The sequence below is a fragment of the Aspergillus pseudotamarii genome (assembly GCF_009193445.1).
Source record: "Aspergillus pseudotamarii strain CBS 117625 unplaced genomic scaffold BDV38scaffold_43, whole genome shotgun sequence".
Classification (NCBI taxonomy): domain Eukaryota; kingdom Fungi; phylum Ascomycota; class Eurotiomycetes; order Eurotiales; family Aspergillaceae; genus Aspergillus; species Aspergillus pseudotamarii.
Window position 1 is genome coordinate 127,149 of NW_022475057.1, and position 22,128 is coordinate 149,276.

Sequence of the window (22,128 nt, forward strand, 5' to 3'; positions counted from 1 at the left end):
AGATACGCATATTCAGATACCAATCTATTAGGATCGGCGATTTAATGACAGAAGCAAGTTTATTATGGGGTAGGATTAGTCTCCTGAGTTTCTTCTCATAGACTTTCTTCGTATAGTTCTGGGGCCCAAAGTTCAATAGACGTGGCTGGAAATGCTAGGGAAAGAATTGAATTACTTCACAGGAAATAGTTTCCACAACAAGGATTGGATGTGGGCTCTTGAAGTGAAGTGTACAAAGCTAGACGTATTCATGATTCATGAGTTGTTCATGCTACTCTGCAATAGTGTGTGGGCTACATCTCTATCCGGGTCTTGGGATCTGCCGATCACGGTGATCTTCCTCAGTTTGTACAGAGTACAGTCCCCACCAAAGGTTTTCAGCTTCAGCTCTTGTTATCGCACCACCATGTTTGTAGACTTCAACAACCATAGCTCTAAGAATACCCCCCCCCCATTTGCATAGCTAAGAGCTATGATTTTATTAAGTAGCAGGGATGTGTATTGACTTCCTCTTCTCATAACTTTCCATGTGGATTCTATTGATCAGGGGTATCTATAGAGTATATCACAAATTGGCTAGTAGCTTCGCTTTAATTATATCAATATCAGTATTGCCTGTGCTATTTCTGTAAAATAATAATAACAATAATAATTCTTTAATAATATCACAGGGTATTGCTATTCCCATACAGGTAGCCCGCCCTAAAAGGCTATTAATACATAAATCCTTTATCAATCGTTCCATCTCCCAAGCAAGGACCAGAAAACATCAAACATCACACTCAATTTAAATAAATGCTTCTATGCCTTCGTAGAGCACCTAGACACACCCTCAGTCGCGATCTCCAAGAATGACACTTGCAGTTTGTTCAGATCAACATCTGTTACACCCGCAGCCTTCAGAACTTCCCACAAGTCCTGGCCCTGTATACAAACAAATCAGTAAGATAAGTTCTTTCGAATATAACTACTCTGGTATCACTAACGCAAGTGTTCACAGAGTCCAGCCATTCTAAGCGACGCTGACTATGATCCTTAATATCGGTGATTTTTGCAGTAGCCGTGGTGGTACACGATGTGAACGCGTCCAACCCGCCGCATGCCTCGGGAACGGTCGTACACGCTTGGCTGACTGCTTTCTCTACCACACCCGTGATACATTCCGTGAAAGCGATACCGCGCTCCGCGAGGTTGTGGATTGGGTTAGCGAAGGCAAGGCCTACGACAGCGAGCGAACAGAGAGCCTGGATCTTCATGTTTAGGATAATATTGGATGGATCTGACTTGTGGGGGGTCAAGGTGATTTCGAAAAGACAAAAGTTTGAGTATGAGATCAAGAGCGTTACAGAAAGATTGGTAAGACAAAAGTGAAAGGATATGTTAAAGAACAGCAGGATCCAGGAATTGTCCAGATCTTTATAGACTTACTTGCCGTGGCTACGATGCCTCAGGCCAGAGAGCAGAATGCTCCATGAAGAACCCAAATAGGTAGATTCAATAGCTCCAAGAGACTATCGATCAGGTCGTCACTTTATCCACAGGCACGAGCTCGTTATGGGGCATGATTAGCCATCCGGGTCTTCTTCATAGGCTCTCTCAATATAATTTAGGGCGCAAGTGTTCAATAGATTTATCTGTAGGTTGAGATCTTTTGAGAATTACTCCACAGTACTTCTCCTGGAATGGTTTCCAGAAGTAGAGATTGGATGCTGGCCATGGACCAAAATTCTCTATATACGAATAGTTCGTCCTAGCCTGCAATAGTACATCTGGGATCTGCAGATCATCCGCAGTACGGAAAACGTACATTACTATAGGATGATCTTCCCGGATTCGTACTCAGTGTCAGGGAAAGAATTCTTCTAGAATACCATAGTGGTTTAGTTCTCACCTACACGCTTGTTTATGCATCTGTCATGGCAAAGGTTCGGGCCGATATACATTCGTGGGGGTGAGATTCTATCACCGATGAACACCTATCTAGAGGTTAAACTAACCTACGGTTCTTCGCTAAACTGAGGTAATTCGCCGAACACCCATTTCACACCAAAACTGGCGATATTCGAATCAATAGTTTTCGAGAAGAATATGTAGCAGCTGTATCACTTTATCATATATTTTTATTCATGATTATTGGGCCTATATCTTTTCTGTATAGAATTCTTAGAATCTTCTCTATTCACACTATGAATTTACGCTAAAATAGATGTCTACAGATATATATACAAAATGGCGATTCTCGTGCGGATGTCTCTCAATTTCATATTTCTATTAAGCGGAACTATAAGATAGTCATATATTCACAATATACTTCATCGTCACCTCTTCATATACCATCCATGTCAATTTGTAGTCGCAGAGTGGCATAATATCACCAATCAAGCCATACCTCCATCTGCACGATGATACAATCAATGCGACGTCACCCCACCGACAGCACACGCAAGTTAAATCCCACAGAGCTTAACCTAGTATCCTTCCACTTAAATAAATCAATCGAACCAAATTAATAGTCCATCCCAACAACAACTCTACTACCACCACCTACTCCCACCACTTACACTCTATAACCCCCTCAACCCCCACTTACATCACCTATACAAACATTCATCATACAAACAACCACTATAAAACCAACCGGCCAAATACACAAATAATCAAAATGCAACCTCCCACAATCCTCCTCCTAGGAACCTTCGACACCAAAACCCCCGAATTAAACTACACCCACCACACCCTCCTCACCCAGACCCCCCAACCAAACATCCTAGTCCTAGACGTCAGCCGTCAGCCCCCAAAGCCAACAGCAACACCAACAGACCTCAAAATCAACTACACAATCCCCCAAAAAGACCTCCCCGCTCCCCGTGCCCAATACATCAAAGCCGCCTCCGACCACGCCACCACCATCGTCGCAGACCTGTACAGGGGCAATAAAATCCACGGCATAATTTCGATAGGCGGGTCATGCGGGACGAATATCGCGACGGCGGCGATGCGGAATGTCCTACCCGTGGGGTTCCCGAAACTGATGGTCTCGACGATGGCGAGTGGGGATGTCAAGCCTTATGTTGAGGAGACGGATGTGACGATGATGTACAGTGTTGTTGACATTGCGGGGAGGAATTGGATTCTGGAGGGGATATTGCGGAATGCTGCGTGTGCGATCTTTGGGATGGCGAGGGGGTATTATAATTCTTTGCTAGAGTCTCGGGGAGAAGAAAGTGGTAATGGGGGTAGTTCTGAAGGGAGAAAGAAGAAGAGAGTTGGGATAACGATGTTCGGGGTGACGACGCCGGGTGTGGATCGGATTCGAGCCCATTTGGAAGATGTCTACGGGTTTGAGGTGTATGTGTTTCATGCGACGGGGGCTGGGGGGAAGGCTATGGAGCGACTGATACGGGAAGGGCAACTGGATGCTATTGTGGATTTGACGACGACTGAGGTTGTCGATGAGGTGATGGGGGGTGTGCTCTCGGCTGGACCGGAGAGGTTGGTTGCTGCTGCGAAGGCGGGCATTCCGCAGGTGGTCAGTGTGGGGGCTTGTGATATGGTCAATTTTGGGCCGCGGAATACCATCCCGGAACGGTATGAAGGACGGCTGATCTATGAGCATAATCCGACGGTGACGTTGGTGAGGCCGAATGCTGAGGAGACGGCGGAGGTAGCGAGGTTTATTGCGGAGAAGTTGAGGACTTGTGCTGCGAAGCCGGAGTTGATTCGTCTGGTGCTTCCTACTGGGGGGATTAGTATGATTGATACCCCCGGACAGCCGTTTTATGATCCCGAGGTGGACGAAGTGTTGTTTTCTACGTTGGAGAAGGAGTTGGAGGGGGGTGGTATCTCTGTTGTCAGGGATCCGAGAGCTATCAATGACCCCGAGTTTGCGGTCAGTGTGGCGGATATGCTAGGGGATTTGGTCACATCATTGTAAGATCATATGTTACAGTGTATCACGACCTACCCAAGGGACAGAATGAAAAGAACACTGTGTAGGTGGTGGTCATATATTCAGACCCTGGGAGAGCAACGTCTGGGAGTTTGGCGGAACTTGCCATGATATCCCAGATTTGCAATTTTCAACCTCGGATTTTCGAGATCAAAATCCACAACCAAAACAGCAATTTGATCGCGAAAAAAACTGCCAGTTGTCTTCTAACTCAAGTATATTGGCTATGGATAGGTTTTAGAAATTTCTCCCGACATTTTCCGTGGGAAAATGGCTTCAAAAGCACTCGTTGCAGGCCCTCCCAACGTCCAAAAGTTAGCTGCAAAAAGGACGACACATAACAGTTTCCATGCTCGAGTGTCTGCACTTTTCTCAGAAATATGTTTTTTAGTGCTGCTGCAAGGGGCAGGCGTCCATCTGGCCATAGCCATAAAAGCCACTCGTTTCTCCCTCCAACTTCCTCGTCTCTCCTCTTCCAGTATCAACCCAGTGGTTATTGATTCAAAGATTCTGGCATGATACGACCAGAACAATCACAATCTTCAAGAATCTCGCTTTTCAAGCTTTGTCCTTAGTATGTGTTTCTTTGGGGTTACATTTCTTGGTGCATGCGCAACTAACTTCTGTTCTTAGGGCACTAGACGCAGAACCCTTCCGACGTTACAATATCACAGATCTTATCGACTGGTGAAATCAGGAGTCCAGTCGGTGGACAGACACCCATGAGTACCCCTGACTCGGTTGGCCGGCAAACCTTCCTGACATCAGGAGCTCTAGAACCTCGGGTTGAACTTCATCCTGATCTTTCAAGAGACGATTCCTTGCAGTAATTCTGATTTTACCAGACTGCTCAGTGGTGATGATATGGCATCCGTCCCGCTCAATAGTGATGCCTATTACACCGTCTCAACTCCCTGTTCCTTGCACGTGGTGAACATCATCACTCTCCACACGCAAATTTCTCATGAATTGTACCGCTTCTTCATGTACCGACTGTTGAAGCATTTCCTGCGAAGTGAAATGGACACACTGAGGACCTTCTTTGATTGGATTTGGCCAATCGACACCCAGCACCGTCCTTTGCAGCCAGTCCAGGAACCAACAGGCCTTGAAACACCTCAGATCTGCCTCGGGCACATCTTTTCGGAGGTCATTTACGGAGACGACGTCGAAATCCCACTGTACTATTTCAACATTGTACAAGGTAGGGATAACGCGGTCAAAGTCATCATCACCACATCGAAGACTGGGGCTGCAGGGGCAGCTTACTACCAGGCCGTCTGTGGATTCTCCACCGTGGCGATCTTCGCCATCTGTCAGAGAGCATTGAGAAGATGTCGAGAGGCAGATTCCATCTTCTCATTTAGGAAAGCCCTGAATGTATCCGAAGCAGACAAGTTTCTTGACCAGGATCCAGTGTGGGTTGGGTTGATCTTCTAATCCGCACTGGAATGTTCCTTGCGTGAAGTTTGGCATGTTGAGAAATTCATGAGAACAAACTAGGCTATACTCGAGGGTGAGGGAACGATCTTCCCCACCCCGAGTAGGAGCAGAAATTCTATCTACATGACCGTTTTCTTTGATTTTTATATGTGGACCGGTTCTTTCATTCCGTTTCTCGCTACTTCTTGTTGTTTATTTTCCCTTTGCCATGGGTCTATGTGTATCCGGGTTTGGAATGTTCCTAGAATAGGTTGACACAACCACCGCAATATAACCCTTGTTTCGTGTCTTTGAGAAACCTTCGCCTTTGTAGTATCATCGAGTAGTACTTCCTCCGTAGTCCAAGTCGCTTTTATATCTCCATCTGTACTAGTTATATGCAGTCTGCATTGGAGCATGCAGCCTCGCCCACCAATTAGGTATAACCCCGCACATGATCCAACTCATCACCTCCTCCATCTCCATTGTTGATTCTCCTTTCAACACACATCAGGGCTTGATCCCGTCAAAGAATCTCGTCTCAAACGAAGTCACCAGTAACAATGCAGCTGCTCTTACCTCTTCTCTTCCTGGTACGACCCCCAACACCAAATAAAAGCAGACCAAACTAACAAAACCACACACAGTGTACAACCGTCTCCATCATCCTCGGCGCGTACGTCATCCCATCCCCAAGAAAACAAAATCATTAACAAAAAAACAAAAAAACAGAATCGCCTGGGCAAGAACCACAAGCCTTTACCTCCCTCTCCCAATCTCCCTTTCAGCAACCACAACAATCCTACCCATCCTAACCCCGATCCTCCTCTTCCTCGCCAGATTCGCCTCCAACCCATCCACAACCGGCACCAACACTCCGACCTTCCGAAACCAGTTCATAACCTCTGCAATTTCCTACCTTCTCACAATCCTCCCATCCGGCCTCGGAACTCTCGCCCTAACCTACCTCTTCGCCCCGGACCTCCTGGTCTGCCAACTGAACAACCAATGGCAATCCTACTACCACAATAAGGATTCGCGCGCTATACGCACCATCCAGGATAGCTTGCATTGCTGCGGGTTCCGGAGTGTCAAGGATAGGGCATGGCCATTCAAGGACAAGGACAACAACGACAATGCCTGTGTGAAACAGATCGGGTATGACCGGGCCTGTCTGGGGCCGTGGGAGCAGGAGGATAAGACCGCCGCGTGGATGGTGTTCTGGGCTGCGGTTTTGGTTTTAGTTGTTAAGGTACGTCTTATTAACATTCATCGTAGTCTGCTTCTTGGCTCTTTTGGCACCTGTTGGCTAGGCTTTGGTGGACTGATTATTGCAGATGGCGAGCTCGCAGCTGAATCGGGGTTCGAGTTGGATGGGAAGGGCCAACGCGAATCGCTTTATTAGGATTGCAGGTGCAGAGGATCAGGAGGTGGGTGACTCTGAGGAGCATATAACGGCGAATGGCAATGCGGGTGGTGATCGGCCTGCTCATCAGTTGCCGCAGCCGGGTCAGCCGGCGCATGATAATGTTTGGAGCCGATAAGCGCGTTGTGTCTGAGGGGTTGCACTGATAATATGTGATTGGGATATGACATGGCCAGTGGAGGTTTCGGGGGAAATTGAAGTTGTTCCAGCTATTTTTGGCATAAATTGAAAGCTCAGTTGAAAAGTGGGCATGTAGCGTTTAGCACACGCTCATAATGTCTAGTTTAGGTATCTAGTCAATTTTTGAAGAATGCACATAGCGGGGCTACTATCAATCTACGGTTCAGCTCATAAGAGACTAGGACACCAGACTAGTTCAAACATTCAGTATACAACACTATATTCATTATCCCCTTTTAATATTACCCAGAGAAAACACAAAACTTTATCCTTAGTATAGTAAACATAAGAATTCAAAGTCTAATTCCAAATCTTACTATCCTTTACTAAAGCCCTACTAAACAAATATTCAAGGATGATGGACTGACTGTCTAAGAAACAGTGTAGATTCTATAGAAGACAGCTAGGATAGCCATAGAACAAAGTAATAAAAAAATCAAGTAGACCATCTCTCAGAGAATTATACTATTCTTATATATTGCTTTGCCGTGTAAAAAGGACTAAACGTCAGGTTAGGGCTATATTCCATAGACGGACGTTGACTTCCCCAGAAAAAGAGGGTTAAATGAGTTCTACATTTCATATTTAAGGATCTACTTGCGCAACATCTCTACAATGGGTACTCAATCGTATCACTAACAAGATACAATGATATAAGGTCTACTTTAAAATGCGACGATACAACACTATTAGTGTGCTTCTATTTTGTCCCAATAAAAGGTTAAGCCATTTCTTATATCCTATAAATGCCAGCAGATGTAACATTGGACACGGTTGTAGTTCTCATGCGTACCACTTTATCTGGTCACTTGGACTTGACTGTCCATCACATTGATTTCAAGCGAAAACCAGTTATCTAATGATATCTGAACGGATATGGTCTGGTATATTCTTCGGATCCTCGAGTTCCATATTACAGTAAGTCGTAATCAAAATGTCAAACGAGTTTGAACGCTCAAAAACCAAGCTAAACCTTTCGGTTATCGGTCCGACCTGAACGACATTGAATCTAGATTTAATTCTTTGCGGGTGGAGATTCATATACAATAGACCCGACGTGCAAGTAGGAATCCAGAACATTGGACCCTTGTCCTTGAGGGTTGACAATATGTATAATGATAAGATTCTATTACTCTGCTTTGTCTTTCAGTCCTTAAACTAAAGATATTTACTAAATATATTACTATATGATAATATTTCTATATATAGGGAACTCAACATAAGCAATCCCTCGATACAAGTGATTTGTGGAGCTAGCTTATTGTTTCCCTTATACTGAGGTCTTACTGTCTTGAATAGATCGACATTTTATTGGAATGTAAAGACTCAGCCCAAAGTCGACATTGATATGATATGTCCATATAGTCCATACATACACTGTATACTATTCAGCCACCGAGCCCACTATATAAAGCACACTCTAGTCCTGTATACATTGTATTCGGTCTTAAGTGCATAATCAATCCAACCTGAACAACAAGAAGGGGTCGCGTGATTAAATGGTTCTGTTTTCAACTACAAATTCATACGGTGTGCCGGATGAGGAGATCCCCCAGGTATAGAAGATCTTATTCTGGCAAGGAGAAAACAAGAATCTGCTTTGTATTAGATTACACTATATGTATTTGAAAACAATCAGCTGAGCGGAGGGTCTTCTATAATAGAATGATTCACTTACACAGGTTTCAAGGGTTCTCTTGAAGAATTCCTCAGACGGGGGTTTATCACGAAGTCCCTTAGTATTCTCTGTTATACAATAGTCAATAAATCAAAGAGTCAGATATTCGGGGCTCTTGTGTTGAGTGTACTTCGGAGACACGACTTTGCGTGAGAAGTTCTCCAACCAGCATCTATCGTAATCAACGGCGCCTTTCTCGATATCTCTTTCGACGACCGGCTGAGCAAGGGCGGGGCTGGTAGCCATAAGAGAGAATAGTAACTGGACCTTTATCCTCGTGTAGTGTAGGGTGGTCGCAGCAATGACAGCCAAGGGCGCTATATTGAGGGAAGGGGGGGGTGTTGTGTGGTGGGCAATGTATATGAGCTTCTTAGGGTCTGATTATCAGAAATGCTGTAAGGGCTTGGTTAGAGTGTTAAAGAAAGCACTGTATCCAATGGGCAACAAGCTTACTTTTATAATCCCTCGGCTTCTACACCTCAGGCAGGAGAGGTTTTCAGCAAGAATCTAAACTAGGCAATATGCAATACTTTAAGCGGTATTATTCCATAGATCCGCACTTTATTGAAATATAAACACTCGTCATAAAGTGAACATGGGCCTGACCTCAGTCTTTTATGTTCCTAATTACTAATGGATAATGCATGTCGGAATGGTGAATCATGTCAGGTCTGTATTCGGTACCAATCTGATATAGTATGTCAATGTAGTCCATGTATATACGGTGATCTGCAACATCAACATATCCAGCCTGGTCATGATTTCTCCTGGACTGTGTAACGGTATGTAACCGAGTAGGGGGCAATTCATTCTCTTATTCCTTTTTATTATATTCTATGTATTTATTTATTATTTCGTTTTTGTTCTGTTCGACCTCCTCTAGCGGTCAGCCTTCTTTCATGATGCCAACATGATGGGCGAGGCGACAGGTTGACGGTGACATATTTCATCTCAGAACTTGTACAAAGAGTATGTACTAAACAAAGGCTACGAAACTACTGTTCATAATGAAGTAGGGTGATGAAGTTGTGGGGGTTAGGGGTAGATGAGTAAAAAAGGTACTCATTGGTGATACGCATAGATCACCACAAACGACCTTTGGCACTTTGACATCTACTTTGTTTGCTCCGTTGGTCTGTAGGAAATTTGTACTTGTGTTACTGAGTGAAAGGTGCCTCGTGAAGTTTTATAGGCTGGTCATTATAATAGCAGTGCATACCTCAGGCACCAACATTAGCCCTAGACCTAGAAGGCACGGTGACCTTTCAACAGCACCACATCTTACTACTCGGGAGATGAGTATACTGAAGCGGAAGCAAGTGTCTTACATGTTCTCCTGGTACTTCCTTAGTACATATGGTAACCTATGCCATAGGTAATCATGCCCCGTCGATTTGACTTGCCGTTGCGGTACAGTTTTGGGCAGTTGTTCCCTCTGGGTATTAAGTTCCAGCTTCTCTGAAGATTGGGAGGGTATGGATGGAAAAGGTAGTCATGAAACGTCCGATTATCTCTGTGCTTTCCACTTATGTCACCGGTACTTTGTTGACAATATCCAATGTTTACATTACAACACCAAGGTTGGAGACTATGTAAATATATATCCCACAGGTAGCCTTGTACGAATAAACCAGAACAATCTCAAATCTCAAAATCAAGCCATTATATTACCATTCATGGCCTCAATAAGACAAGCCCTCAGCTCTGTGAAATAGCATGCGTCTCTATTTACAGGCTTCGTGATATACAGTATGTACATAATGGAGCAAAACATTGATAAGATAGCTTAAAAAAATGACGTCGCAACGAAGGTGGGGTTGAAGAATGAGTTGTCCATTTAACGTCACAATCAGACCACATTTAATGTTCTTCTCCTCTTTCTCTCTAATAAAACAATATTGGCCTACTTCACATACATACACCTCTAACCCAGAAAACAACATTATCAATCTCTGAAGAGTCAAGACAGCTAAACCAAACAAAATGCCCCGCCCAACCACCCGCCAAGAAGTGCTCGACCGTCTCCGCAAAACCATCGCGGATGGGAAGATCATCGTTGGCGCCGGCGCTGGTAATTACTTCCTCTGACATATTATAGTTATTATTAAATTTTATATATATTGAGGATATGCTAACAGGATAAAATGCAGGAATTGGCTTAACTGCCAAATTCATCGAAAAGGGCGGCGCTGACCTCATCCTCGTGTATAACTCGGGTCGGTTCCGTATGGCCGGTCGAGGTTCGTTGGCGGGGATGATGCCCTATTCTGATGCTAATCAGATCGTTGTTGAAATGGTAATATCCTACTTATTATACTATTTACTTTACATGTTATATCGATACACTTTTACCTACGTACCTACCTTGTCCTTGCTCCCAACAATGGACTCTACACGATACCGATATTACAACCGAACTAACACAATCAATATGAAAAGGCCTCCGAAGTCCTCCCCATTGTCGAAAACACCCCAGTCCTAGCCGGCGTCTGCGGCACCGACCCCTTCCGCGACATGCGCACCTTCCTCACCGAACTCCGCCGGCTCGGCTTCATCGGCGTTCAAAACTTCCCCACAGTAGGCCTCATCGACGGTAAGTTCCGCCAGAACCTCGAGGAAACCGGTATGGGCTACGATCGGGAGGTGGAGATGATTCGGATCGCGCACGAGATGGACCTCGTCACGACGCCGTACGCCTTTACCGTAGATGAAGGTGAGCGGATGGCGCGCGCCGGTGCAGACATCATCGTTGTCCATGTCGGGTTGACGACATCTGGGACTATTGGTGCGCAGACAGCGCTATCCTTGGATGACTGTGTTACCGTGATCCAGGGGATAAGGGACGCGGTTGTGAAGATTAATCCGGATGTTATTGTGTTGTGTCATGGGGGGCCGTTGGCGGGACCTAAGGATGCGGAGTACGTATTGAAAAGGACGAAGGGGGTGCATGGGTTTTATGGAGCGAGTAGTATGGAGAGATTGCCAGTGGAGATGGCTATTCAGGAGAATGCCGAGGCGTTTAAGAAGTTGCAGGTTAATGTTTAGTATGTCTCTTTTGTTGTCTCCCGGTGTCTTTGGGTGATACGAATTGTAAGTAAGCCACCGCAGGCAAGTTTACCGATCAAACTGAGGGATATTTCCCGTCCTGTCGGCGCGTCACCGGGCCATGCGTACGGCTTCGGCTACGTACAATGCCTCCTAGATCGGACCCGATGGATGCCATCCTTGGGTCAGCAAGCCAACCGTGAATTGGCAAGACTAAGCATTTATTGGCTCTCCACTTTCAGACATGATGATTGGAGGGTTAAGAGACAAGCACAACAAGCATTTTTGTACCTTCCCAACACGGTTCTCTTTGGCGCTGCCCCGTGGAGTCCCGGATATAACGATGGGCAAATATGTGGAGGAAGAACGAGAAAGTGTGGGGTTGTTTACCCGAAGTTGTCCCGGTAAGAGCCAAAGCCTATGTCACGATACGAACATCTCTCTGCAATTTCGCGATGAAAATTAGCTTTGAACAACCGTTGATAATCAAAAACTGCTTTTCTATGACCTACAGCGATGTCTATACTACGGAGAACACTAGGCATGACGAACTGCTCGGCATACCGACTATGGGAAGCTCACCAGGGTTGAATCCGAATATCCTGTTGTGGTAACCGGTACGGCGGTGACTCTCCGAAAGTCAAGCAATTTTTATGTTCTACTCTATCGGCTGGCAACAAAGCCGTGTTACCCGGACCACCACTCCGAGAAAGTAATCGGACGTCCGACCAAATCGTCATGTAGTCATCTACCGGGAATTGTAGACTGTATAGTGGGCTCGCCACTCGGCTGAAGCCTGTATTAGTGAAGCTAATAAAGCCAGTCATAATTCATGACATCGCATTAGCCGCTAGTCATTCTTTGAAAGTCAATCATACTCGGCTCCCAGCAATATAACACCCCACGAGTGGATCTGCGAGCCCTTTGGGGCCCCTCTGGGGTATCTCCGGGGTGGGATGCTCAAAGAAATGCCTCAAATAATGACATTTAAGAGAAGTCATGCCTTCCCGAGTCTTGACTGAATTGAAGAGCTTCGACATCCAGTCGTCATGTTGTCACCACAAGCTCTGTTCGGAGCCTTGGTACTTCTCTCAGCTCCTTCGGCGGTGGTAGCCGACACCTGCCAGGCACCGATTAACCACCCAGGAGAGCCTTTCAGCTATGTTCAGCCCCTTAACACCACTATCCTGACGCCTTATGGCAACTCTCCGCCTGTCTTTCCTTCACGTAAGTAATCTCTATCCATTACATAGGTTGGAGTTTGTCGACTTCTAATCTGACACTGAGCAGCAAACACTACCGGCAATGGTGGCTGGGAAACTGCTTTGGTGAAAGCCAAACGATGGGTGAACAAGCTTTCGCTTGAAGAGAAGGCCTGGATGGCAACAGGCCAACCCGGTCCCTGCGTTGGCAACGTTCTCCCTATCCCACGTCTCAACTTCAGTGGCATCTGCCTCCAAAACGGACCTCAATGCGTACAGCAGGGAGATTACTCCAGTGTCTTCGTTAGCAGCGTTTCAGCCGCCGCAAGCTGGGACCGCAAGTTGCTGTATGATAGAGCATATGCATTGGCCGAGGAGCACAAAGCAAAGGGCTCCCATGTCATCTTGGGCCCCATCGGAGGGCCTCTGGGCCGCAGTCCCTACGATGGTCGTACCTGGGAGGGCTTCGCTGCTGACCCTTACCTCACCGGTGTCTGCATGGAGGAGACTATCAACGGCATGCAAGATGCGGGTGTTCAGGCAAATGCAAAGCATTTCATTGCCAACGAGCAAGAGACGCAGCGCAACCCCACATATGCCCCGGATGCCAACGAGACTACCTATATCCAGGATTCCGTTTCTGCCAACATCGATGACCGTACCCTGCATGAGATCTATATGTGGCCGTTTGCAAACGCCGTTCGTGCCCGAGTTGCTAGTGCTATGTGCTCGTACAACCGTTTGAATGGCTCTCACTCGTGTCAAAACTCTTACCTTCTCAACCACCTTCTTAAGGGTGAGCTTGGCTTCCAAGGATATGTTATGTCTGACTGGGGTGCTACTCACAGTGGTGTGGCATCAATCGAGAGCGGAATGGACATGACCATGCCCGGAGGATTCACCCTTTATGGTGAGCTTTGGACGGAAGGATCCTTCTTTGGCAAGAACCTCACTGAAGCTGTGCAAAACGGCACTGTTCCAATGTCCCGTCTGGATGACATGATCGTGCGTATCATGACTCCTTACTTCTGGCTCGGCCAGGAGAAGAACTACCCAAGCGTGGACGCTTCCGTCGGCCCTCTCAATGTTGATTCGGCCCCCGACACCTGGCTCTACGACTGGAAATTCACCGGTGCCACCAACCGCGACGTTCGGGCAAACCACAGTGCCATGATTCGCGAGCATGGAGGTCAGTCGACGGTACTGCTCAAGAACGAGCGCAACGCATTGCCCCTCCGCAAACCCCGTAACATTGTGATCGCCGGAAACGATGCCGGCCCTCTCACGCAAGGTCCCAACCTTCAGGCCGACTTCGAGTATGGTGTTCTCGCAGGCTCTTCAGGCTCCGGTTCCTGCAGGTTCTCGTACCTGTCAACACCCCTTGACGCTATCAATGCTCGGGCTCGCAAGGATGGCTCCCTGGTCCAGTCATATCTGAACAACACCCTGCTCACCACGACAGCATTGACCTCCCCGCTGTGGATCCCCCAGCAACCCGACGTCTGTCTCGTGTTCCTCAAATCCTTCTCCGCAGAAGGTGAAGATCGAACCTCGTTGGAACTCGACTGGAATGGCAATGCCGTCGTGGAGGCCGTTGCCACCCACTGCAACAACACCATTGTGATCACAAACTCGGGCGGCGTCAACGTCATGCCCTTCGCCGACCACCCCAACGTCACCGCTATCCTGGCCCAGCATTACGCTGGCGAGGAGACCGGGAATGCCATTGCCGACGTCCTCTACGGCGACGTGAACCCATCAGCGAAACTGCCGTATGTGATCGCATACAACGAGTCCGACTACAACGCCCCCTTGACCACCGCCGTGCAGACTAACGGTACCTACGACTGGCAGAGCTGGTTCGACGAAGAACTCGAAGTCGGCTACCGGTACTTTGATGCACACAACATCTCCGTGCGCTACGAGTTCGGCTTCGGCTTAAGTTACACTACTTTTGACCTGAAAGACCTCAAGGCAAAGGGCTCCGCCGCCGCCAATCTTACCTCTCTCCCGGCTAAGCGGCCCACCGAGCCAGGTGGTAACCCCGCCCTTTGGGAAACAGTCTACACCCTAGAGGCGGAAGTGTCCAACACCGGGGATGTTGCTGGATACGCTGTGCCCCAGCTGTACGTTCAATTCCCTACTTCCGCGCCCGCTGGTACCCCGCCAAGCCAACTTCGTGGATTCGACAAGATCTGGCTTGAGGCTGGTGAGAAGAAGACGGTCAAGTTTGACTTGATGCGCCGTGATGTCAGTTACTGGGATGTTGTTGTCCAGGACTGGCGTATTCCAGCTGGAGCTTTCACCTTCAAGGCTGGGTTTAGCAGCCGGGATTTCCGCGCGAACAGTGTTGCGACGCTGGTTAAGGCATGATTATGATTATGACGTTATGGGTTTTGAATCGGCCTTGTAAGAGGCCTTAAGGATATTTGGAATGAGTTGTAGATGTGTTAATTAGAAGACGAATCTTTGATCTCTTTTTGCAGGTGTAGATAGAATATTCGCAGGCTTTTAGAGCCAATTGTATTGATACTCCTATCCAAATGAGAACAATCCTAATTTTGAAACATTTGTTTGAACGACTTACCACACAAACAATCTGGAACATACTTTTCACCTACAAGGATTTCACTACCGCACTTCCACCGTTACCTTAGTTCCCAATCGGAGAGTAGCAGCGCTATGATGGTGAAGATGGTGGGATGGTGGGATGGTGACAATGTTAATGATGATAAGATAAGGATTGGGTGTACCACCGGAACCTAAAAGGGTAATTTTCCGTAGGTGGAGAGAAAGAATATCCATGAGATCCACAGAAACCCTTCAATGACCCATTGCGCGGGCAAATCGGTAGGAAGCGGTTAAATAGGTTTGTATTTAAACGGCGCAGTATTGGGGATGGGATCTAAACTATATAAACCAGTCTCGTCGTTCCTGGCGCGTGATCAAAGTATTAAGAGTTTGTCTCTATAACCTATACCTGTGGGAACTTCCGTCTACATCTACAAGTTCCTGTACAGTACATACTCACCCTCTACATCTACCTCCATAAAAACACCTCCACAAAATGTCCAGACCCCTAGAAGGCAAATTTGGTATCGTCACCGGCGGTTCGCGGGGTAAGTCCAAGTCCATTCCCCTCCCCACTAAACAAGCAACTCAATTAACACAAACCCCCAGGAATCGGTGAAGCGATAGCCCGCAACCTCGCCTCAAAAGGCTGCTCTCTACTACTAAACTACACGTCCGCGAGCTCCCAATCGCGGACCGAAACCCTCTGCGCCGAGCTCGCAAGCCAACACTCCATAAAATGTCTCTGTGTGCAAGCCGACCTCCTCCACACCGAAGAAGCGGTAACCACAATCCTCAACAGCGCTAAGGAAAACTTTAGCTCTGAGACGACAGGAACTCTTCAAGTCGACATCCTAATCAACAACGCAGGCGTGAGCCAGGACCGCTTCCTCAATGACGAGGAAAAGGGCCCTATGGACCGCGAGTACTTCAACTGGCACTATACCATTAACGTGCTTGCGCCGTTGCTGCTGACGCAGGCTGTTGCGCCGTTCTTGCCTACCGATCGCAGTGGGCGCATTGTTAATATCTCCAGTGTGTCGAGTAGTATTGGATTTACGGGCCAGACGGTGTATGGAGGTACTAAGGCGGCGTTGGAGGCGATGACGCGGACTTGGGCTAGGGAGTTGGCGGATCGGGCTACGGTTAATTCGGTGAATCCGGGGCCGGTTATTGGGGATATGTATTTTGCTACTGGGGAGGCGTTTTGGCAGCAGATGCAGGGATGGCTGGACAATACGCCATTGAGTAAGGTTGTGGACGGAGATGAGAAGATGAAGAGCTTGACGGATGAGCAACGGTATTTGATTAAGGAGAAAATGGGGGGCAGACGGCCGGCCTTTACTAGTGAGATTGCGGGGGTGGTGGGGATGTTGTGTACCCAGGATGGGTTCTGGTGTACGGGCAGTGTGGTGTGTGCTAATGGGGGCATGAAAATGGGTCTCTGATTTATTTTATATGTTTTCTTTTTTTTAGGAGCAATTGGTATAGAATTAGAGTGTTTTTCGTTAGTCTGGACTGTGTATGGGTGATACTTTGAGAAAAGTAGGGCAAAGGAATGCACATGAATGAATACATTAGTCAAGTACCGACGTCATCCCTCGGACATTTTGATCACCCCATTTATCTCCAACTCTCCTTCTCCGGAGTTTTACTTCAAATTCAAACCATCCCCATCTACTCAATTCCATCTCAACAACAGAAAATCAAGTACTCTAACTGAGAACAGCAAGAAAATATCAACTATGTCTCCCCTGCGTACAACCTCCCTCCGCCTCCTCCGTCCCTCTCGGATCATCATCGCAACCCCCATCCGTAACCTCCGACCACTATCAACATGTCTTCCAAAACATGCTTCACCAGGCATGCACACCACAACCAAACCCCTCTCTCTATCTCGCCCCCAATTCGCGACTCAAACAAGATGGAGATCAACCCAAACCTCCAGCGGCAAAAGCCAAGCCGACCTAATGGTCGAAGAACTCCAAGAACTGTAAATCCCCCCTTCCCTATCTCCACATTCAAATGAACATCTTACTAATTAGAACAAAAGCTACGAAACTGCTAAAGACGAGTTCGAGATCGCAACGGACAGCACAAACGGCACGACCATCTACGCGGCCTCGGACCGGGAGTCGGCGCGCGACGCATTGGATCAGTTGAGCGCTGTGTTTGCGCTCTATACGACCGAAATGCCCTCGTATGAGGAGTCGCATCAGCCGCAGCAGACGCAACCGGATGATTCCGGGAGTCAGATGGTGTCGACGTATTTTGACCCAGGGGATATTGCGCCTGAGGTCCGCCAGGAGGTCAAGAGGAGGGTTGGGCAGCGGGTGAGGGAGTTGGCGAATGCGGTGGAGGCGTTGGAGGAGAGGGCTAAGGATGATTAATTATCGGTCTAGTCTGTGAGTTTAAATGCGGGGGTAATGGATACTGGATTGTTGGGCATTGGTTGACGACGGTATCATGATATTGCATTGTTGCCATTATTCCGGGGTGTGATGCTGTTTATCTGCTGACATAGCAAACTGATACTATACATGACTTGTAAAATAGACGAATCGTCATCAGACAGCTCGTTAATCATCATATATCCAACCTAGGTATCTCTTTTTTGTGTTCTGCGAATAGTCCTGAATGTAATGTAAATCTGACCCCTAGATATGTATTCCAACTCCGGTCGCGCCATTCCCGTGTCGACAGTAGGTTGTAAAATAGGTATAATAGGGCCTGAGAACTCCAAACTCTAAACGATGGGGAAAGAGAGTGTAAACTGTTCTGAAACGGGGGACATCACGGTCGAACTGTCGTGTTTGTGGGTCGATCTCATATGTCGCTTCAGTTGGTCTGGCATGGTCAGCATGCGGAACACCAGTAGATGTCGTAGGCACTCACCAGGTCGAGTAAAGCTCTTGGTACATCCTGGGTAAATGCATTTGTGTTTCCGTTCACCATGTGCTGTATCTATTAGTATCGCAGCTGGCAAAAAGATGGACTACAACATACTTAAGCGGTGGCTAGACATGTTTGATGACTACAAGAATTACGTTAGCGTTGTCTGGCCTCAAGTAATGGATAAGCTAGGCACTCACATCACCGGTCTGGAAGTTACATCCAGGAAAGGTACACTTGAAGGGTTTCTCTCCGGTGTGCGTCCGTGAATGGGTTTCTATTCGGTCAGCACGAGCCAGCTTACACCATATAATTGCACATACTCAGTTCACTACTGTCCGTGAAAGCTTTCCCGCATTCAGAGCACTTGTAGGGCTTCTCCCCCCGATGGCTTCGTTCATGCCGTTCCAACGTTGCCTGTCGAGCGAAAAATTTGCCACAGACGGAGCATTTGAAGTTTTTGTCTTCCCTGTGTGTCAGTCTCTGTCCGTGATAAGGACGGGTGAGGACTTACAGTTGCTATGGGTCAGGAAATGGCCTTGTAGCTTGGACTTCTGCGAGAATGGTTCATCCGGACGGTGGCAGCCCTCCCAGCAGCAGTAGTATCCGGTACCCTTGGCGCCATTGATGGTTGACATGTGTTGCGCGATCAAATGCTCCTGAAGAGTACAGGAATCAGAGAATTGAGCACCGCAAATAGTCTTGACGCCACTTGACGTGGTGGTCCACTTGCAAATATGCACTTCGTTCTCGGTCGGAGTAACCGGGCTTGTCAGCACCGACGGTGTCCCGCCCTCCAGAGGTGGAGGGCTATCGCCCGGGCTGGATATCAATTGCGAGCTCACGCTGGAGCGGGACTGGCGGGAGTATGGCGAATAATGTCCGTATGGATGCACATGAGCATGCGCATGCGTGCGACAGCGGTGGTGCGTGCGACAAGGGCCCCTCGAGGGGTTACTGTGGATATGTACCGGGCTTTTCATGAGGTCGTTAAGATTAACATTAGGCGGGATATGGAAACAGGCGAATGAATTAGAACCAGTGTCAGGATTCGGTTTGTTAACATGGTCGCAGTTCGTGTTTTCGTGTACATGAAAGTTTTGACAGGCGGAAAGGTCGGGACACATTCCCAGCATATGGAATACATCTGCCGGATTAACACCGTTCTGAACCGGGAACGGTTGGTGCATCGTGTTGCCGTGAGCGTCTTTAGAGGAGTCATGGAAATGAAAATGAGGGAAACTGTGCGTATGGCAATGGGCGACCGGGATCGAATGCTGAGGGAAGAGGGAATCCAGAGAGGGATGAGGAGTCACCATCTCCGAAGTTACATTACCCGTTGTTTTGGGCAGTTCATCTCCTTGGGATTGTCCAACTGTACATGCCGAAAGTAACTCGTTGGATTCCAGATTAATGGGGCCTGCTAGCCCTAAAAGAGACTCCAGCGTATGGTCTGCAACAGTTGCATCGTTACCATCGTTACCAAAGCAGTGTTCATCAAAGCAAAGGGTCTCGGCGTTCTCGCAATGCGTATCGTCACAGCCATCATTGCAGTGGGTGTCGGTGCATACGGTGTCATCGCACTCCACGAGCCCGTCGCAAACCGAGGGACAAGTGATGGAGCAGTCGTCCATGTCGCAGCAGGCGTCGTCGACATGACAGTGATCGAGCGAGGCGTCATGTCCCTCGCCTGAGCAATCCCACTGGGATGTTGCGGGGGCATCCGACTGGTTCTCCGATTCTTTCCCGTCTATGTGAAATGACTCCCATTGACACTCGAGGCAGTAATCGTCCTTTTTAGTGTGAGAAGCCATGGTGTACGGCAAACCCAACCGACGTCACTTGACGTCGGGACAGTCTCCTGGTATCCGGGAGAGAAATTAGACCGTTGGGTTTGAATCCAGGAACAAAGTTCACGAAGGGTCAAACGCAAGTGCCACCCGGAGAGAAGGTAAGAGAAGAGTGAGGCGGGGGGAGATCACTCGGCGATATGGGGTGTTTGTCCTTGAGCACATCAGACTTCGCAAGCGTTAGCCCACATCGCCACCACGCGATCGAGCAGACGGATATACTACATACCAATAAGAAGGATCGCTATCTTTCCAGTTGCAGAAACCACGGGGATAATAACCGAGATTGTCAACCAGGCTCAACCAGCCATGCACAGTGCGTCACGATCGCCTGGAATGGCCGGTGCAATTGGAAGCGAAAAAACCTGACCGCCTGGGGCATGAGGGACCAGAGGGGGGCGAGGACCTTGGGAGCGTTCTGAGATGTATAAAATGAAGTGACCTTCAGTATAGAGTTATGATTCGTCTTGCGGTGATTCTATCACACATAAGTTTCAGTCACCAAATCCAGACAACGGTTGAGGACCTTGGGAGAAGTGGAAAGCGGCCTGTGAGTACCTTGCGGGTTAGGGCGTCATTGCCCGCCTAACCTCGGCGAATGAGCGTGCCCAGATTTGTGAAGTCCCCTATTATCTCGGTACCAAGTTTTTCAGGCATTCAAAAAGCTTTTTTGCTGGCTGTATGTGTCCAGAGTAGGATTAAGTAGTCTGTGACTGCCTCATTGGGTCACGGGTCAGGCGGGTGTGAAGAAAAAAAAAAAAAAAAAAAAAACGGCAAACTGTAAATTCACGAAAGGCAGGTTGCCTGTGGAATCAGGCTCCTTTATTTCCCACTTCCCCTGGCACCACTTTTTTCCCAGAGCGGAACCCACTTATGTTCGTCGATGGCCCTACAAATCGCCCTATAACCATGGATCCGGTCGAACAGAGATAGGCTGTGTGTACATGAGCCCGTAATAGTAGAAGACATATTATCAGCAAGAATACTCCTCATCCCAATAATAATTTTTGCAATATTGTTTCCATTCAATGGATATGGGAAGACTGAGCGCAGTACGAAAATCTCCAACCTGAGGATTGCAAATGCAAGGCGGGCCCAAACCACGTGCACCTGCCGTTCTTACTCCAGATTTATCGTCATTCCCCGAACGGGTAGGCTACAACCTAATGAACTTCTTATCTCCGTACAATCTTGAAATCTTAACGGCTCTATCAACCTTCAATCGCATTACCCCACAACTAAATCTACCCAATCTGACATATCAATCACATCAATCGAGCCTCCTAGCCCTGTCGGAACCCGTCACACAGTGAGACACATACACTGCATATGGCCGATCACCACCGCTAAACCCAATCAATCCTTCCCGTCCTCCAGTGACCTCACCTCACCAATCCACCAACCTCAAGAACAAAACCAAACCAGAAGAATGGGAAACATCTGCTCCCGCTCTAAAAACGAACCCGAGGCCTTTTCCAGCCCTGGTCGCGTTCTGGGCTCCGCCAATGCTCCCCCCGGAGAAACAGGGAAGTCCAGCTCCGGTCCACGCGCCCCGCTCCCCGCAAATGCCAGTACAGGGAGGACCCTGGGCGGCGCGGGGGCTCCAGGGGCCGGCGCGGATACAGCTGATGCGCGGACGAATGCGGCGATTGCAGCGCAGGTGAGTTACTTCTTTCTTTCCCAGGAGATCTGTATAGTGTCGCTGGGCAAGGTTGTGTGCTAATGCAGGATCTTTAGAAACGGGCTGAATCTACTACGGCGGGCAACAAGGGCAAATTAGGTTCAAAGTTGGCAGCTCAAAAGGCCCAGACACACGCACAGACGTTGGGTGAGGCTAGTCGGGATGAAAGAGCTGCTAGGGATGCGGATAATGCTGCTGAGGCTAGAAGATGGGAGTGATGGATGTACAGATT

General features: G+C 47.9%; 9 protein-coding genes across 9 annotated transcripts; 7 read left to right on the plus strand and 2 right to left on the minus strand.

Moving 5' to 3' along the window:
* Positions 1-801: 801 nt before the first annotated feature.
* BDV38DRAFT_284889 (uncharacterized protein) lies at positions 802-1,256 on the minus strand (the record flags this gene model as incomplete). Its single annotated transcript, XM_032060369.1, has 2 exons — positions 802-924; positions 987-1,256. The coding sequence occupies 2 exons, from the start codon at positions 1,254-1,256 to the stop codon at positions 802-804; spliced, it is 393 nt and encodes a 130-aa protein (XP_031911514.1).
* A 1,278-nt stretch (positions 1,257-2,534) lies between these two features.
* BDV38DRAFT_139382 (Tm-1-like ATP-binding domain-containing protein) lies at positions 2,535-4,077 on the plus strand. The gene has a single exon (XM_032051399.1). It carries the CDS (start codon positions 2,663-2,665, stop codon positions 3,932-3,934), a length of 1,272 nt encoding a protein of 423 aa, XP_031911515.1. The 5' UTR covers positions 2,535-2,662; the 3' UTR covers positions 3,935-4,077.
* Positions 4,078-4,219: 142 nt separating this feature from the next.
* Positions 4,220-6,826, plus strand: BDV38DRAFT_272800 (uncharacterized protein; the record flags this gene model as incomplete). Its single annotated transcript, XM_032057555.1, has 6 exons — positions 4,220-4,441; positions 4,624-4,775; positions 4,837-5,367; positions 5,941-6,019; positions 6,069-6,627; positions 6,741-6,826. 6 exons carry the CDS (start codon positions 4,220-4,222, stop codon positions 6,824-6,826), a joined length of 1,629 nt encoding a protein of 542 aa, XP_031911516.1.
* A 3,738-nt stretch (positions 6,827-10,564) lies between these two features.
* BDV38DRAFT_252317 (TIM-barrel enzyme family protein) lies at positions 10,565-11,836 on the plus strand. Its single transcript, XM_032055113.1, has 3 exons — positions 10,565-10,726; positions 10,806-10,951; positions 11,095-11,836. Exons 1-3 carry the CDS (start codon positions 10,639-10,641, stop codon positions 11,698-11,700), a joined length of 840 nt encoding a protein of 279 aa, XP_031911517.1. The 5' UTR covers positions 10,565-10,638; the 3' UTR covers positions 11,701-11,836.
* A 643-nt stretch (positions 11,837-12,479) lies between these two features.
* Positions 12,480-15,458, plus strand: BDV38DRAFT_252319 (beta-glucosidase). The gene is made up of 2 exons (XM_032055114.1): positions 12,480-12,927; positions 12,991-15,458. The coding sequence occupies exons 1-2, from the start codon at positions 12,750-12,752 to the stop codon at positions 15,273-15,275; spliced, it is 2,463 nt and encodes an 820-aa protein (XP_031911518.1). The 5' UTR covers positions 12,480-12,749; the 3' UTR covers positions 15,276-15,458.
* Positions 15,459-15,969: 511 nt separating this feature from the next.
* On the plus strand, positions 15,970-16,921 carry BDV38DRAFT_294624 (SDR family NAD(P)-dependent oxidoreductase; the record flags this gene model as incomplete). Its single annotated transcript, XM_032062535.1, has 2 exons — positions 15,970-16,021; positions 16,083-16,921. 2 exons carry the CDS (start codon positions 15,970-15,972, stop codon positions 16,919-16,921), a joined length of 891 nt encoding a protein of 296 aa, XP_031911519.1.
* Positions 16,922-17,218: 297 nt separating this feature from the next.
* Positions 17,219-17,863, plus strand: BDV38DRAFT_284895 (uncharacterized protein; the record flags this gene model as incomplete). The annotated part of the gene is made up of 2 exons (XM_032060370.1): positions 17,219-17,466; positions 17,527-17,863. 2 exons carry the CDS (start codon positions 17,219-17,221, stop codon positions 17,861-17,863), a joined length of 585 nt encoding a protein of 194 aa, XP_031911520.1.
* Positions 17,864-18,329: 466 nt separating this feature from the next.
* BDV38DRAFT_272804 (C2H2-type zinc finger protein) lies at positions 18,330-20,179 on the minus strand (the record flags this gene model as incomplete). Its single annotated transcript, XM_032057556.1, has 4 exons — positions 18,330-18,431; positions 18,566-18,642; positions 18,689-18,829; positions 18,880-20,179. 4 exons carry the CDS (start codon positions 20,177-20,179, stop codon positions 18,330-18,332), a joined length of 1,620 nt encoding a protein of 539 aa, XP_031911521.1.
* A 1,465-nt stretch (positions 20,180-21,644) lies between these two features.
* BDV38DRAFT_284897 (uncharacterized protein) lies at positions 21,645-22,114 on the plus strand (the record flags this gene model as incomplete). The annotated part of the gene is made up of 2 exons (XM_032060371.1): positions 21,645-21,875; positions 21,953-22,114. The coding sequence occupies 2 exons, from the start codon at positions 21,645-21,647 to the stop codon at positions 22,112-22,114; spliced, it is 393 nt and encodes a 130-aa protein (XP_031911522.1).
* Between the last annotated feature and the right edge of the window lie 14 nt (positions 22,115-22,128).